The following is an 18,607-nucleotide window of genomic DNA, read 5'->3' as shown; positions in this document are numbered from 1 at the left end:
TGATCTGGGATCAGTATTTATGGTAAAATGTTCCTCAGGTCTCACCTTCAAGATCCATCCAGGTCTGTTCAGAGAAACTAAGCACCTGTCGGTTCTGTAAGACCTGCAGGTGATCCGGTTTATCCGCGAGACGCACCTCGATGACGTCAGAGTTATTCTCCTTCATGGCCACCGAGGAGAGACGCGTCGCCATGACGACAGAGCCTTGAAGGGAAACGGATGTGACAAACTCAAAAAAGTGCACTCGTTGTTTTTGCCACAAACACAGAGTCACACTGAGGTTTTTACACGGTGACAGAAAGAGATGATTTTCAGTCATTTTACCGTTCTCTGATTTCATTGGCTCAGTCCTGCCCTGCACTGTCAGCTGGTACTCCGGTGAGTGAAGCAGGACGTACTCTCCTTTACCGTTAAAGGTGTACGTGGAACCGTCGAACGTGATGAAGTGAGGATCACCGAGCACAGAGGCTGAAAGAAAAAAAAAATTGGAAAACCACGTAACGCAAACTGATCCTCTCGGAGAAAAAAAAAAAGAGACAGGAAGTATGTGTATTAGATCATATAAGATAAAAGCATTTTCTTCACCTGCTTTCGGAGGCTGGTACGTCCTGCAGTCGCTGGACGGGCGGTGTGTGAAATAATACTCGCAGTTATCCGACCACAGGCAGCAGTAGTAGAACGTGATCACGTCGTATTTCCAGTGGGAGAAACTTGGCACTTTGGGGGGCTTTTTGTACGGCGGTGACCCCCAGTCGTGCCCTCGGTCCGGGGTACTTCCCCCAATCGAGTCACTGGTGAGAACCTGAGCTCCGGTTTTGTCATAACAACACTGCTGACCTGCTGCGTACTTCGGGCTGCACACAAAGAAGCAGAAATGAAAATGAAACACGTGCTTTTTTTGTGCTCTTTGATTTGAGTTATTGTAGTACACAGAGGACAAGGCGTGTGTTCAGAGTGTTACCTGCCCTGAATGCCTCGCACGCAGTGCACAGCTCCTGGGTGATAAGTGCACTTACTGCCCTTCTCGATGTCACAGCCGTAGTCTGTCTGAAAATATCCAAACCCATGAATATTTACTCGTCATCCTGCCAGCTCGTTAACAAGCTCACTTTCTGCACTCACGAGCCAACCCGAGCAATCGTCCGGTTCTAGATCTCGTTTGCACATAGCTGCGTCAGACAGCTTTCATTTAACCCAGACGCAGAGGTTTAAGCTCGTATGAGTGGCTGGGTTACAAATGAATTTCCAATCAATAATTTGACAAAGAAAAGAAAAGAAGTAGAACCCAGTGCCAATAAGTCTAGTAGTTCTTCGTATTCATTCATTTGTGCGCCTGAAATGCCCTTCAAATACACTTCAAAGAGGAAGGGAAGCTTTCGAAGGAAAAAACAAACATTTGACCTTGATGTGACCTCGATCCTGTTTGGATCAACCACAAAATCTAATCACGTCATCTGTTGGTTATAATCAGTCCCTCACAGGATTCCGCGGTCGCACAAACGAACGCAAAAATCAAGAAAACGACGCGATATTCGGAGGATTTTTCTACATTTTTCGAAAAAACTGCAGATTTTCTGCAGACCCGGGCCGGGACGTTCGGCCAAAGCCCTCTTCGAGTCACGAGTACAGCTAAAAAGTCTCATTTACCAACAAACATCACCGCGAAAGACCGCGCGAAACGATTTCCTGCAATTGCGGTTTCGCCGATTTCGAGCCATTTTCCGCAAAATAAATAAATAAATAAATAAATAAATAAATAAATAATCGGAAAACTCTGAAAACAGATACGCAAATTTGGAAAGAAGAAGAAGAAGAAGAAGAAAAAAAGCCGAAGCAAAAATCATCGAACATTTTTGGACGCAACAATGACGAAATGACCGTGTAATGATCTTTCCATTGAAATCTAATGAACATTCAACAACTAGTTCGGAAGTTAGCGCTCGAATGAGAATCTGTAAACGCAGGCCTAATGCTTAAACAACCTAGAGTTGGAGGAAGAACATTATTTTTTTTAAAAAAGCATGCCAAAAAAAAAGAGAGAAAGGGATAAGCAGATACAGAAAGAAAGGATAATGACACGGTGTGTCAGAGTTTAAAGCCAAGCAGCTGATTGGTCAGCATAATGATAAACCCCGTTATGATAAACCCCGTTATGATAAACCCCGTTATGATAAACCCCGTTATGATAAACCCCGTTATGATAAACCCCGTTGTGACCTCACCAGTGACGGTCACTCCAGAAATGTATTTTAATAGGGAAAAAAAAAATCAAAAATTTAAATATTTTAAAAGTGAAAACGAAGAGTTTGTACTTTAAGCAGTTTGAGCTAATTCGTTCTAAATGAAGGTTTTGTTAGAAGAAGAAGAAGAAGAAGAAGAAGAAGATGAGGACGAATGATAACCTCGGATCCCTGCGATCACTGTAATTAATGATCACCTATACTGCTGTGGCACTAACAGGATACCGATTACGATACATGACACAACACTTCACTTCAGTCTCGTTTTAATCTCACATGGAACCTGCCGGTGTCGGCTCGGGCTTGTGCCAGCGTGCAGGGGCAATCGATGATCTCATTCAGGAAACTGGGCATCAGATTTTCCTCTCCATCCCACTTCAGACACTTTTCCAAAGCCCAGGCTGCAGAATCTTTCCTGAAGGCGTCCTCCAGGTGATAAGCCAGAGCATGATCACCACTCCACAGAGCGTTCACGTTCCTACACACACACACACACACACACACGAGAGACCCCAGGATTTCATGGCAGAAAAAAAATTGTTGGTTTCTATATCACATTAAGCATGGAAAAAGTTCTGGCATGATTTATCTCTTTTTTAAGACCTGCAATTATAACAGGGGTGTGTAGACTTTTTTTTAAAAAATAAATAAATTTTATATCCCCTGCAGTACATTATGGCACTTACTTAAACAGTTTATCACATAGAAGAATTTAAGTTTAGTTTACATTAACACAGAAAGAACAAAAATCACAGTTTATTATATTACATCATATTTTATCATACAGAACAAACTTGATCCTAGCGCAACAACAAAAAAAAACAATTATTACAGAAGATTGTAATTAAAAATAAAAAGTATCGCATGTTCTTAATGTTTACTTTTTATTATTCTGCACCATCCGATTGATCAGAGGGTTTTTAAAAATACCGTATATGAAAATATGCTGCGTTGTGTTGTGTCCGTGCTTTATGGCATCACGGTCGATCAAGCAAAGAAATCCTTTTATCTATCCTTCCTTCTAAAATAAAGGAACTCGGGTGCAAGTCACTGGAGATAACCGTGAACTGAACGCAAATGAGGACGAAAACGTACCATGTTCCATCAGGTTCGGTGCTTGGACTGACCCTCATGCTGCCCATGTGCCACAGCGCCAGCGGCATTTCCATGGGTGTTGGGACGAAGCTGAACGCCCCGTTATTGCTCACGTTCTTCCCTACAGAGTACAGATACTTCCACTCGGCCCTCCATCGATCGGTATACGGCTCTCCTGTGGTCAGAAGAAGAACATCAGCGTCGGTGTACGTAAAAACACGTCTCTCGTGATCGTCACACGGCATCTTCGGTTAAACTGGATTTCAAGTGGTGAACGTGTGAGCTTTCGGGACAACGTCGAGAATTAAAAAGCAGTCGGCTATAGTTCAAAAAAATAAGGATGGTTCTGCTCCACTTACCGAACTCGTCATAGCCCCACAGCTCAAGGTTTACTCTCGCAGCTTTAATCAGAGACGAATTCCACACCATCAGGAGAATCCCACCGACGCCCGGCGTACCGTAATACTGCCATTGAGTCCCGTTCACCAGGAGGAGCTTATACTCCGCACTCAGCTTACTGTGGTGCACTGATCATCCGATCACAAGAAGCCAGTCATATAATATCACAGCGTGAATCGAAATAATTAGTAGTTAGACTGAGATGCGAGTCTGACCTGAGAGCCATCGTCCAGCTCGGTTATAGTTCAGTCCGTCAGTGGAAACCTTAAACGGGATCCAGCCGGACTCGAACAGCAGGGGCGAGATACAGTGACCTACGCCTTCTGCATCCACGTAGCCCTGAGTTGTGATCTCAGACTTAAACCTGCACACACACACACACACTATTTAGAAACCCATCCATCCATTTCCCATACCACTTATCCTACACAAAGTAGCCTGGAGCCTACAAGACACCCTGGATAGGGTACCACCCCAATCGCACACATTCACACACTACGGATAATTTCTAAATGCCAATCAACCTACAACGCACATGTTTGGACTTGGGGAGGAAACCCCCGGAGCATAGGGAGAACATGCAAACTCAAGGTTTGACGCAATCGTGCTAACCACTAAGCTAACATGCCACACCCCCCCACCATTTAGAAACCAATTCAGTTAAAGAATAAACCAAATTTAACTTGTGTGCTACGATTTAGGCCTGTGAAAAACCTAGATACTTGGATACATTTTCAAGCTACATTATTACATTACCTGATCTGTCAAAATAGTTTTTCTAGGGTTATCCGACACGAAAACGTGAAAAGAGCATGTCCAGGAATGTTCTGGAAATGTAATCAATCAGGGTTTGGTTATAATAAAATATCCCAAACGTCCCTCATCATTAAAAATAGTTTTTAAAAAAAATCTGCCCAGAGAAGGCCGTCCACAAAAAGTCAGTGACCAGGTAAAGACCGGATTAGTCAGAGAAGCCACCAAGAGGCCATGGAGAAGCTGGAGAGATCCATAGTTCAGATAGAACAAGATGTTCGCAACCATAACCCGGGACACGGCACAAATCTGCACGTTATGGAAGAGTGTTGAGAAAAGAAAAAAAAAAAAGGCATATAAATTTACCAAAAGGCACGAAAAAAGATTCTCTGGTATGATGAGACCAAAATGTAGCTTTTTGGCCTTGTCCCAAAGCGCTACGTTTGGCGGAAACCCAACATCAATCATCACCCTGAGAACACCCTACATCCCGTGAAGCATGGTGGTGGTAGCGTCATGTTGTGGGGCTGCTTCTGCAGACTGCTCTGCAAAACGCTCACGGTGCAAGCCTAAATATAAAGCGGGCGTCTGGGACTCTTCAGGACAGAACCGCCATGTTTAACGATCTCCTAAAACATCCTTAGTAAACCCCGAGTCCCTTCTTACCTGCAGGTGAGCTTGACGTTCTGATCAAACTTGACGTTGAGCAGTTTGAAGTCGGTTCCTCCGAGCAGAGAACCGGAGTGAGGTGAGATGTCCAGGCAGAACTGTTTCACGTCCGTGCAGCAGTTCAGTAAGGTCTCGCATGTCGGGTGGCAGGAACAGGACGCCAACTTTTCACCACAGCGACCTTCACAAGACTGAGCTGGAGGAGGGAGATGAACAGATAATAATAATAATAATAATAATAATAATAATAATAATAATAATAATAATAATCATTTCACAGTGTCACAGTACCAGTACCTTCTACCTGCAGTTCAAGTGTATTCTTCATGCATATAAACAGATTATACGGCTAAGCACTGTTATCAGACAGAGTGCAGATATAATATCAGTAATACGAATAATAATTAAACAATAAATAATTGCAGGTAAAAACACGGGGTCAGACGTCCAGGATGTTCTGAGCTCATTTTCGATTTCGATTTGGGTGGCACAGGGTGGCAAAAACAAGCCTCGCCATCCCCGAGTCTGATCTCAAAACACATCGGGGAGGTCTATATACCCAAACGCCTTCAGTATGAGGAATTACAACGCAACTATGAAGGCAGTCGAGTGTCATCACAATGTGTCATCACTATATTGCACCACTAACAGACTGTTCTCTCTCGCTCTCTGCTGAAATAAAAAAAACAAACAAACAAAAAACAACAGAAACTCTATCACAGAAATCCTAATGGTTCCCACTACAAATACCATTACAAACCATCAGCTAACCATGAAAACCATTACCGGTCCTTAATGGTATCCACTAGACATAACATGCCACAAATAGAAGGCAACAAATTACCAGTAGAGACCCACAGGGACCATTAGAGTTTCCATTAAAACCAATACAATTCCCATTATAACCATTACAAATTCTAGAGGGTTTCTATTCTTTTTTTCAGCAGGTGTGTGTGTGTGTGTGTGTGTGTGTGTGTGCTCACCTGCAGCAGGTTGTGAGATCAAATCCAGAAAAGTCAGCACTGAACACAAAGTCAGCACTCTGTACATGAGCATTTTGACTGACACTGACTTCACACAGCTTTTTCAATCCATAAAGTGCCTCTTGTTTGCACCAAAGCCTCAAATCACACACAGGAACAGGAACCGGTTGGCCTAACGTCCCTTTAACCACTCCAGTACGTGTTTAGATCAGGGGTGTGTGTGTAAACGTGCATTTGAGCCATGACATTGTGGCAAAGGTCTTCCTGATAATCATCTGCACTCTGCTCCAGAACTGCTTTGTTACTGTTTAACCTGAAACTGCTTTGTTTACATGTGTAAACTGTAAGAAGTTACACATGAAGTTACAAAAAAAAAAAAAAAAAAACAGCTTCAGTTTTGCAAATGCTTTATTGACTGTAGATATGGTAGAAATGTCTCCAACTAAATGGTCACACTGTAGACTTTTTTTTTTTTTGGCCTCTTAAAATAGCTGGTAATCGGGTTGCCAAGTCTGTTAAAAAAAAATAAATAAAAGAAGAATACAACAACAAAAACACCTCATAACCAACCCAGGACTAGCACTCCAAATACTCCACTTTTAAAACAATGTTTTAAATATTAAAATCATACCTACCCTGTCAAATATTCTGTAATATTTATACATTTAAATTCATATATTAATACATATAAATATGGGAGCAAGGTGGATTAGTGTTTAGCACGATTTCCTCCCACCTCCAGGGTCGGGGTTCGACTTCCACCTCGCGTGCGCAGAGCCCGCACGTTCTCCCTGTGCTTCAGGGGCTTCCTCCGGGTTCTCCGGTTTCCTCCCCCAGTCCAAAAACATGCACTAGGCTGATTGGCGTGTCCAAATTACCCGTGGTGTGTGATTGTGCCCTGCAATGTGTCGTCACCCCGTCACATCGTGACCCGGGATCTCGGGTTAAGCTCCAGGCGCGGCTGCAACCCCGTTTGGAGAAGCAGTACGGAAAAATGGATGGATGGATGGATGGATGGATGGGAAATCATAACTACTGTCTATCACATATTCTGTAATATCTATACGTTTAAATTCATATATTAATACATACTATTGAATTTCATATCTCAATTTTTAATGCTCTACTCGCTACTCCGTTTGCTCTAGACCGCAACGCTTTCTCAAAGGTCTCCGGATGCGGGTTACGAGCGCTAGCTCTGAAGCTGCATGTAGAAAACAGAAAACATGCCCTTATTTAGGTTTTAAAAGCGGGACACGGAGGTTGAGAGATTGTGGTTTCTGAGCGCTGGCTGTAAAAACAGGTTGTATGATTTTACTGGGTTCCTTAGCAGCTTCCTTAGCGGCCCCCGAACCAGAAGACTTTCCAGTCCCCGTCTTGCTCCCTGCTGCTGGGTGCGTTGCTGGGTACCTGGGGACTGGCTTGTCCCCTTTCTTCTTCTTCTTCTTGGCCCTCTTTTTCTCCTGACCTTTGTGTTTCCCCGGGCTGTCAAGGTTGAGGATCTTTACATCGTTTTAATCATAACACAGTTTTAATCCTTTCCACATAACATCACATAATACCTCAGCTTGTATTTGACATTAAGCTGGAAATAACGGCAGAGCTGAGGCTACATATTCCTGAGATCCAAATCTCCTGCAACAATACACACATTCATTTAAATGCTATTTGTATAGAGCTTTTAACAATGGGGCTTTAATCCCTAATTAATATTTTATGTAAACATACATACATTAACAAACATTATATATATATATATATATATATATATATATATATATATATATATATATATATATATATATATATATATATATATATATTCACTTTGACCCCTGATCAGGGTCACAGAGGATCCGGAGTCTATCCCAGGATATCTATGTGTGAGGCAGGAACACACCCTGAATGGGATGCAGAGCACCATGCACACACACACACACACACACACACACACACTTATTTGGTCACGGCTATCATTTGTTGAATATCATTTTCAGTAACCAATTCATCTTGTTCAGGGTGCCAGGAAGACTGGACGTGAGACAGGAACACACCCTGGATATGTGTCAGTCCATCACATGGCACCGTACACACACTCTTTCACACTTAGGGGAAATTCATCGCAGCCTATCCACCTACTGGCATGTTTTTAGACAGTGGGAGGAAATCTGAGAACCCGGAGGAAGCCAACATAGACCCGGGGAGAACATGGAACAGAAACTCAACATACAATCAGGAGCGAACCAGAGACTCTGGAGCTGTTAGGCGGCAACGCTATCCGCTGTCCCAGCTCCGCCCCAGTTGAATTATTATACGCATAATATGGGTGGTCTAGTGGGTAGCGTTTCCGACGTACAGCTCCAGGGTCCTCGGGTCGATCCGGGTCTCTAAGACATAGTTAAGTTCTCCTCGTGTGTTCCTCCAGGTTCTCCAGATTCCTCCCACTGTCCAAAAATATACCAGTGGATTGGTGATTATTCATAAATTTGTGAACATGTGAACGTGTGCATGCATGATGCCCTGTGATGACCTGGCGTCCATGGGATAGGCTCCGGATCCAACGTCTAAGTAACATCACAGCAATAATAAAGCTACACAATTATCTTATACGGTTCTTTTAACAAACAGAATAAAATGGTCTCGTATCACTAGGCTACATAAATTGTTATAAATAACGAATAATGTTTTTATTTTTATGAGAAAGCATGAACCAATTCACTGACTCGCACCATATATTTCACCGAATGTAGTCTATCTGTATTACTTATTTATTTTAAAATTTAATAACCAACCATTTCACCTGTTAATTCACTACATCATTTAAATCCTATTCAAAGCCCACGTGCTTGCATAATAAAGCAAGCAATTACTATTTACCCCAAAATGTATCCCCATTTCGAGGGGAAACCACAGATATGGCAACCACGGTTGATGAGGAACGAACCTCTTATTTCAAAATTAAAGTCCTCTAGTTCAGCGAACCTTTTTTCAGTCAGCTTTGAAATTTTTTCCAAAAAATTTGTGCACCCTACACAAACCGTAATGCTAGACTGCGTTAAGCCTGGTTTATACGTGACGCGTACGGAATAGCGCGAGGGAGCGCGCGCGCGGCATAAATGACGTCATCGCGGAGGGGGCGGTCGAGCGCGTTGAGCGCGCGAGGCATAAATGACGTCATCGCGCAGTGCGCGGTCGAGCGCGCGAGGCATTTTTCCGCATGGCGGTTTGCACGGCATTCTTTTGTAACTTGCCGCGCTGCGCCGGATCCGGAAATGAATTCGAATGAAACATCTACACCAACAAATACAACAATTCCTCCTCGGCATTCAGCAACTCCACGCGAGACGCCATGTTTGTAAGCGTTGCTATGGTTGTGTCGACAAACTACTACTTCTCTCAGCTACTTCCTGTTGGTCTATTGGACGATTACTCAGAGTCGCCCCCTTCCGTTTCAAAGAATATTACAGCGGCGAGCGCGTCAAGTGTAAACGCCTCGTCCGTTTGCGTAGGTGCGCGCGCACTCAGTGGATATTTCTCATATATGTATATTTATATATATATTTATATATTTATATATATATTAAGTGTTTTATACACATTTGAGCATTTTATAAACGTCTTAGAAACCGCGATTGGGAAACACTGCTCTAGTTTACAGCCTGGGCTTGTACAGACGACTTTCGAGCTACTTTATTAGCAGTAAATTAGCCATTTAGCGCTTTTCGTTGATAATAGGACATGTGGGCGTTTCTAATTAGCATATTCATGAATATATAAAAATCCTGGCATACTGTCCTCATGAAATGGCTTGAGAGAATATGTCCAAAACTACCCCCATCCATCCATTCATCCATCCATCCATCCAAACTATTAGGTTGGCTTAAATAACACTAAGTTACAGTTACCAAAAAAAAAAACCTCTGAAACAACAATTTTGATTTCACAGACACTTTAAATATTTTTTGCTGTTTCTTTCTATTTCTTATTACACACTTAATTTACAAACCTTATATAATCTAATAATATCAATGGCTAGGAAGTGCAACGGCATTCGCTATGATTTCATTTGTTTGATGCGAAACCGGAGGCTATAAGCTTCCTGTACTTGTTAGCTTCATTAGCCTAATAAACCTGTTGTGGCGGATTTTTACAATTTTAATCCAAAATGTTCCTTTAAAGTAATTTGTAAACACACTGTAATCATACACTTAACATTATATAATCCATAGTTCATAGTTTAGAAGTGTATTTGCTGAGGCTACGACAGAAAAAAAAACAAGACAATTAGGAGACAAGTTTTTAAAGATTGTGATTTATACATTATAATAATAATAATAATAAAAAACACTAATAGACACACAATAACAAGAAGTTTGGTGACTTTAGCTGCGAACAGAATCATTTGGACATGTTTATGAAGGTTCAGCTCTTACTATTTTACTAAATTTCCTCCAAGGATCAAAGTATCTTTAAATGTTGTTTACTACTTTCATGGTAAAATGTCACAAATATTAAAAAGGTGCAGTTTGCAATGTTGAAGATTGTTTTCAGGCCTGTACGAACCGACCTATTACTTTAAAAGAGAACTGAGGAAAAACTGTGTAATGCAGTGTAAGCTGATCTTGCTAGAGTCTTCATTTCAGGCTTTCTGGCCCTGAAATGATCTCAGCCCCTTCATCAGTATCGCCAATTGCTTTCCATTGAAATGCTTTCCTTAAGAGGCAAATGTAGTTTCGACAGAGGGGGTGGGGTCATCTGGGGGCGTGACTTATAAATGTTTTACTGGGGATTGCCATTCACTTCACAGACAGCATTACAAACTGCTCCTTTAATAATAATGTCAGGACAGTCAGGGTTAAATCGAGCTCCAGGACATTCTTAACAGTAACAACGAGGTCCGAATAAACTAATAATAATAATAATAATAATAATAATAATAAAGTCTACAGTGTTCAGCCGAGAAAGCCGCTTTTCTCCTAAAGCAAAGCACTGTTGTATATCACGCTTTATAAATAATTAATATACATATAACTGTTATTAACTGCTAATCAAGAGGTTTCTATCTAACAGACCTGCCTGCAGTTTACTCAGCCTATAATCACCTACAACACGTTTTACATTTTGTCTTTGCATTGAAATTGTGTCATTTAATTCATTGCACAAACTATTGCATTGATGGCTTGAGTACAACAAATTATATATATATATATATATATAAGAAACATTTTTCAAACACTTGATGCTGAAACAATGGCTTGGTCATGATTAAAGGAGAAGTTTGGCAAAAAAAAAATTAAAAATGGAATGAAGTGTACACAAGTTTCCCAAATTTGACCCCAAATGCAGTCGATTAGCCGAAGCAGGCGTCATGTCAGTTTTGTTTCTTCATTTTTGAACTGGAGCTGGTACATAATAAAAGCTACCAATTCAGCATCGTGCTAAACGTTTCGGGTACGGACGATAATTGTGTACGTTTCATTTGTGGCCAAAATGTTCATTTAAATACACGTTGGTTTGAATTCTGATGCTGACACACATACACACGTAAAGTACACATACACTTCATTCCATTTTTTAGCAATACAAAACAAAAACCATGTTGGTATACACACACACACACACACACACACACACACACACACACACACACACACACACACACACACACAAAAAAAAAAAAAAACAACCCACACGTTCATCCGTGTACGTATACGGACTCAAAATTTCACCAACATAAAAGAAAACGAAATGTTCCAGTTTGAAGATCCAGACACATTTTGCCATGTATAAACGGCTCCACCCACTTTTATTTAATCCCATAATAAATATTTCACACCCATCACAGATCACCAATAATCTTGTCTCCCCCCCCCCCCGCACGAAATGCCGTTGTCCTCTGACAAAATGCATTGTGGGGATTCATGACGGCAGCCAAGCTACATCACCGACCCTCCATGCATTGTGGGATTTCATTACAACTAAATGGAAAAAAAATAGTGCACCATGTAGGGAAGAGGGCGTGGTTTCTGACATACACCACAGCATATTTCATTGTAACCGAGACTACTACTAATAACGATTCTAAAGAATAATAATAATAATAAAAATAATATTTATAATACAAAAACCGGGCCCTGTTCTTCGTACGTTGATTTATGATTCCGAGATAAAAATGATACTTGATAGACAAGATTCACCAACTGTGATCAAGCCAAACACTATAATGAAGTTCTTCGTAATCACTGAGTGAACGATTGGCGAATGGTACAGAAGCCTGGAGAGATCATTAAAAGGTTTGTTTTTTCTTTAATATTATTTTAAGCACAATGTAGTGAGACCTACACAGTTTAGTATAAACTGAGGAAACCGATGTTTGTGCAAAACGAACTGTATTTGCCATTTCGAGTCGATGAACTGATGAAATTGTGTCCACATTTTTGGTTCTTTTTTCGCATATCCAAAGAGAACTCTCAGATTTAAAAGTAACCGTAACTTTTCCTCGACGCTGCGGTGGGACAGTCAAGAGGAGTATCCGATTATGTACCTCCCATTATTTTTTAAAATCTATACTAGGTAACAGCCCTAATAGTAGCACTCCAGCAACAGGAAGAAGTACAGAGAGTAGAGCAACCTTCATCTCTTTATCTCATTAGAGTACATGTGTAACGGTCATATACTTATGCTGAAGTGGCACTTGTAATGTCTCACCTCATCCCATACTAAATCTTTAAGTAAATAAATATCCATCGTCGAAGATTACGCTGCAAGTAGCAACTCAAACTCCAGCCGCTTTTCTTTAGACGAGAGCAGAATTACTTGACGTCGTTTGAATAAGTGTGAGATATATTACGAGATATACGGCGCATGATTTTCTAAGCCATTTTCTAAGCTTACGGACTTCTTGTGTTGGGAAAACAAACCGATAATCGTGCAAAATCGCCAATAATCCGATCCAGCTAACTCGGTAATCCACGTACGAAGAACACAGGCCGCGGGTCCCCTTGCAGGTAAAAACTCAAAATACATGTTCCAGAGACAAAATTCACTGAACTGAAAAATTGAAGAAATAAAAGAAAAAGAAAAGCAAAATACTGTCATGAAAGTAACTTGGTGTACTGTAGCACATGTCTTCCAGGGTCTTTCTGATAACATTTTGGTCACTCGATAACTAGTTTATTAGCTTGGAGCATATCCTACCTGCACTGGTTGTTTTATCAGTTAAAACCCTACCATGTAGGTGTACAATTACTGGCTGTAGCTCATCTGTTGCACAATAATTCATCAATCTATCCATCAAAGGAAAGGAACCACAACAGGACCACATCTGGATACCTGCAAAGTGACCTGTATGGGAGGTGTACTCAAAGAGTCTGTTCCCTTTAGAACACTAACGGAGAACTAAAAGAAATGTTATATTGTGTACGATACGATACCACTCAAATTCCCTTTTTAAACTAAATTTAGGTTTGAACAAGTTTTTTTTTAATTAAAAAATTTTTTTTTAAATTTGTTATTCCTTTAGCTGGAAGAGAAGATTTTCACCGTGACCCCTGATGACCCCACGATGCCAATCCAGAACCAAATGAACCCTTTCACAAGGTTCGGTGTAAAATAACATTAACAAACCATAAACTTCAGCGTTAATCAAATCGGACGTAACGCTAAAGTAGCAAAGCATCGTCGAGTCTCGATTCTGATTGGTCAGAATGCCTCGATACATTTTCTCCAACAGCAGCTCTGACTCGAGTTCAATTCACAGGTTTATATTAACGCACTTGCACTAATACGTTACCGTTTCTATAGTAACAACTCGTTCATAGGGACACGCCACGTAAAACGGAGAAGTCTAATTGTTACATTGTGATGTTTCTGGAAGGAGTCTCCAGTTTCAGTGTGTTGTTAGAATCGGAGGTAAAGCTGGAACTAAAGTTTTCCAACGTAGGAAAGTCTTCTAGACAGATGTTTTTTTTTTTTGTTTTTTTTTGCGGTTTCTTAGGGAACATGACAAGCTTCGTTTGTTGTTTGAGAGAGAGAGAGCGAGAGAAAAGCGCTGCTGGTGAGGGAATGATTGTTTATATTAAATCAGCATCACCATCAGTATTAATACACCATAAGTAAGTTTATAATGCTAATCATTTACACAAGTCTTAAGTTTGTTCGCATGGTGTAAAAAATGCTCAAGTTTGTGGTTTGCTAATGTTATCCATCACAGGAAATAGTTAAAGGACGCTTAATGTAATGTAAAGTGTTACGTATTACCATATCACGTTAAAGGGAACACGGACACAGCTCCCGTGTATTATACGTACAGCAGAGTTGAAATAAATACGAGACTACGTGTCAGGACGAGAACCTCATCATATACAGACATGACAGCGATGGACAAAAGACGACTTTACATCGGGGAAAGGAAAGAACACCGGAGCAAACGTAAAATAAAGGCGCATATTTGGTCTACTAGACGTCAGTTTCTGATTCGTTGAGAAATAATACAAATATACGAAATAAATAAACGAAAACATCGCCACACAATAGTGCCTGCACGATGGATGGTGGCGTCGTGTTGTGTTGTGCTGTTTGAGTTGCTCTGGAATGCTGTTTGGAAAAGCTAAGGGATAAATTAGCATGTTTACAGTAGCATGAGAATGTGACAAATTCCAGTTGAGAAAACTACATTATTTATATACGTCTTTCAAGATGCGAACAGCTCATTGTTAATAAATTTAGTAACGAGATAGCAGAATATGAAGAATTCTGTAATATTTCAGTAGATATTTTGGTGACGTACAACTTCACTACTTTATAAAACACGCTCTTGTTGACTTCCCCTTACTGTGAACTCTTCTAGAGGGTTTGAATCCCTGCCACTATCTTTTCAGAGATTGTTTTGGGGGGTTTTTGTGATGAATCATCCTTCACTGAAACTGGCTGGCTAACATGAGCGAGACTGACAGGATTTCTGAGAGGGTTTTAAGTCAGATTCTGGAATGTTTATCCACTAATGCTAGCTAGAAGGCGAACATGAAATACCCGGACAAAATTTCTGAAAGAATTTTTAAATCATAATGCTAGCTAGACAGGGAACATGAACTAGCGACAGGATTTCTGAGAGGATTTTAAGTCATATTCTGGAACGTTTATCCGCTAGCTAGCTAACATGAACAAACCTGACAGGATTTTTTAAATCGTAATGCTAGCTAGATGGAGAACATTAATTAATGACAGAATTTAGACTTGTATTAGTAAAAGTTAATTTGGTAACGCTAGCTTGCTAGTGAATAGGTTAACATGGCCCAAGCTGACAGGATTTTAAATCATAAAATCATAGCTAAAAGCATCTGGCTAACCTGAGCTAATCTGACCAGATTTCTGAGAGGATTTTATTCGGGAATGTTTATCCGCTAGCTAGCTAACATGAACAAACCTGACAGGATTTCTGAGAGGATTTTTTATTTTTTTTATCTTAATGCTAACTAGATGGAGAACTTTAATTAATGACAAGATTTCTGGCAGGATTTTAAAATCACAGCGCTAGCTAGAAGGAGACTAGTAACCAATGCAAGTATTTCTGAGAGGATTTTATATCATTTTCATACATTTTCAGCCACTATCGCTAAGCAGCTGGCTAACCAGAGCTAATCTGACAGGATTTCTGAAAGGATTTTAGGTGATCAAGTTCATTTGCTAAACCTATTCAAATAGTGAGCAGGTTAATAGAAGCTAACCTGAGAGGATTTCATGTAATCTTCTAGCTAGCTGGCTAACATCAGCTGATGACAGGATCGGAGAAAAACTTGCCTCTTTGAGCAAAATCGAACAGGAGCTCCCCTGTCAGGATTTTAAGTCATAAATGTTCATCTGCTAAAGACAGCTAGCTGACTAGCATAAGCTAAACTGACATACCTCTAGCTGACTTTCATTTGCTAAAACTTGTGAGCAGGATCTCTGAGAAAATCTTGCCGTTTGTGGAAAAAAAATGTATCTTAAAAGGTCATAAATTCGCTAAAAGACACACAAACGTTCTGAAGAAACGGCTTTAACGGCACGGTTTTCCTTCCGTTAGGTTGCGAGTATCTCCGAGTTGTTAGGGGAAGTCAACAAGGGTGTGTAGAAAACAGGATTGGAACTTAATTATATGGCGCAGAGAACAAACGTATGGATTTGCAGTCTAGTCGTCCAGTTTGACATTTGCACTGTTATGTTTTATCTCAGAATTTGTTTGGAGCAGGACCGGAGAATAAAACTAGTAACCTGTTTTTTTTAGTGCACAGGACAGTATAGGACTTGAGCTAGTCTACAACACGGTCAGCGAACTTCAAATACTTTTCAAATATGGTAGTGAAACCAAACTTCGAGCGTTAAAACAAAACAAAAAACAACAACAAAAAAAAACACGACGGCTGAATAAACAAACATGGAGCTGAAACAGATCACGTGTGGACTATTAGACGATCAAAGCGCTCGCCTCAAACCGGTCCATCATGGTGACAGACAAGTCCGAGGAAAACCAAAGAAAAAAGGTCACGATACAGAAGAAAACGAAGGAAAAACATCACAAATGCATATTGTACGTCAGTTCAAGTTTGGCTCAGAGTGAGGTTCCCCCCCCCTCGAGCCTATCAGCAGCTCCTCAGAGTTCATTCAACATTGCACAGTTAATCTCAGGCGTAGAGCTCAAATCCGAGTCCTGCACTCACTTCTCAATGGGCAGATCCTCAATCCGAGGCCGGGGTTAAAGGTTAAAATGGTCGAGTCGATTCCATCATGTCCGGTGCTATCCGAGCTGTATCTGTCCTGAGTAAACGGTCAGGAGGAGCATGATGCTGAAACCGGTTAGCAGGCCGGCGTTCTGGATGGCGAAGGTCACGAGGCTCGCGCTTCCTCCAGCTTCCTCTTCCTCACGACTCACTTCGTTCATCTCAGGAAACTGATCAAAGACAAAAGACGGGTCATCGTAAAACACTTGCTTTAAAGCATGCTTTAGAGGACCCGTTCAGCTGAATGTACTGGAGCTGCCGAGCTAACGTAGCTAACAAATAAAGAAAGCCTAAAGCCTCCAGGTTAGCACTGGCTTTGTCGAGTGTCAAACAATCTTGTTTATGCGTTTTCTGATCTATACGAATAGACAAAGATGCCATAGAGCTAAAACAATCCAAGCTCCATCTTAAAACTGAATCAATACACATGTGAAATACACGTGGATTAAAGTTAAATTATACCTTAGAAGTGATTCAGGTTATAAAATAATTCATCGTTTCTTTTTTACATTTTGTTGCTCAGAGTAAATGAATGAAATTAGCTGCGAGTAATATGATCTAAAACTTGGGTTTTCTTCTTGTGAACTGCAAGTGTTTACTGCTTCAGCTACACCACTATTATCATTTCTATTTTTATATAACAGCACAAATAATAATAATAATAATAATAATAATAATAATAATAATAATAATAATACCCATAGTATATATTTTTAGCAATGCACTAGGTCCATTTGTCAGCTATGTGAGAAATCCCTGTATACACTTTACTGCGCGGAGACTGTTGAGAACAGATATTTTATGTATTTTATTTAGATGGAGAACGTAACACACACACACACACACACACACACACACACACACACACACACTCACCATGTCAGCCAGCGCGATGTAGAGGAACATTCCGCCTGCCAGAGCGAAGATCCAGTTCGGCGAGAATTGGTTTCCTGCCAGGATCCCGAAGACCATTCCCAAATAACAGCAGCAAGCTGACAGGAAGTTGAAGAACAGAGCCTGCTGGATGCTCATTCCTGCGTTCAGCAGGATCACAAAGTCACCTGAGCAATGAGGAGGAAGAGAGAGAGAGAGAGTTTGTGAGTTGTGTACATATACAGAAAAAGAAATGTCACTTATGTTGCTTATAGTTTGTCTCTTATAAGCGTGTTGCAATGGCTAATGTTGTTGCTTCTGGGCTTGAGAAATGGCAGTAGAAATATTTATATTTGTATATTTTATATTATATATGTATATATATATATATATATATATATATATATATATATATATATATATATATATATATATGTGTGTGTACACTAATCAGTGTGAAAATTGGTTGTTTGATTGAGAGAAAGCGAGAGAGAGGTTGACAGAGAGAGAGAGAGAGTGTGAGTGTGTGTGTCTCACCCAGTTCATGGGGAAACTCCTCACACAGGATGGCCACTGACGTGCTGATTCCCTGGAACACCGAGGCAGTGAACGAGGCCCCGATGGCCAAACCGTCTATAAAGTTATGGAGTCCGTCACTGAGAGTGATCATCCACGCCAGGGTGCCGATATCAGAATACGCTCGACCCTTTAACCAGTAACACCCCCCTTGAGAGTCCTGCAGAGGCAGAGAGAGAGAGAGAGAGAGAGAGAGAGAGAGAGAGAGAGAGAGGGGCAGAGAGAGGGAGAAAGAAAGAGAGGGGCAGAGAGAGAGAGAGAG

General features: G+C 40.7%; 2 protein-coding genes across 7 annotated transcripts in view; both read right to left on the bottom strand.

Moving 5' to 3' along the window:
* Positions 1-6,509, bottom strand: part of susd2 (sushi domain containing 2) — a 32,453-nt gene extending 25,944 nt beyond the window's left edge. Inside the window, exons 1-10 of one of the 3 annotated variants that reach the window (XM_017451936.3) lie at positions 6,140-6,502; positions 5,154-5,352; positions 3,950-4,098; positions 3,695-3,862; positions 3,336-3,510; positions 2,517-2,718; positions 962-1,047; positions 586-854; positions 325-468; positions 46-204 (exon numbers count right to left, since the gene is read on the bottom strand). In XM_017451936.3, coding sequence (XP_017307425.1) covers positions 46-204; positions 325-468; positions 586-854; positions 962-1,047; positions 2,517-2,718; positions 3,336-3,510; positions 3,695-3,862; positions 3,950-4,098; positions 5,154-5,352; positions 6,140-6,212 — 1,624 coding nt within the window. In that variant the 5' untranslated portion in view covers positions 6,213-6,502. Of the gene's footprint in view, positions 1-45; positions 205-324; positions 855-961; positions 1,048-2,516; positions 2,719-3,335; positions 3,511-3,694; positions 3,863-3,949; positions 4,099-5,153; positions 5,353-6,139 lie in introns of all 3 variants that reach the window. The other 2 variants (XM_053674557.1, XM_053674556.1) reach the window with 2 other exon arrangements.
* A 3,914-nt stretch (positions 6,510-10,423) lies between these two features.
* Positions 10,424-18,607, bottom strand: part of slc39a14 (solute carrier family 39 member 14) — a 35,168-nt gene continuing 26,984 nt past the window's right edge. For all 4 annotated transcript variants that reach the window (XM_053674318.1, XM_053674317.1, XM_053674319.1 and 1 more), the window contains exons 7-9: positions 18,307-18,505; positions 17,773-17,957; positions 10,424-17,066 (exon numbers count right to left, since the gene is read on the bottom strand). In XM_053674318.1, coding sequence (XP_053530293.1) covers positions 16,914-17,066; positions 17,773-17,957; positions 18,307-18,505 — 537 coding nt within the window. In that variant the 3' untranslated portion in view covers positions 10,424-16,913. The remainder of the gene's footprint in view (positions 17,067-17,772; positions 17,958-18,306; positions 18,506-18,607) is intronic.

The sequence above is a fragment of the Ictalurus punctatus genome, chromosome 22, assembly GCF_001660625.3.
Source record: "Ictalurus punctatus breed USDA103 chromosome 22, Coco_2.0, whole genome shotgun sequence".
NCBI lineage: Eukaryota > Metazoa > Chordata > Actinopteri > Siluriformes > Ictaluridae > Ictalurus > Ictalurus punctatus.
This window is presented reverse-complemented; position numbering and strand designations above follow the sequence as displayed.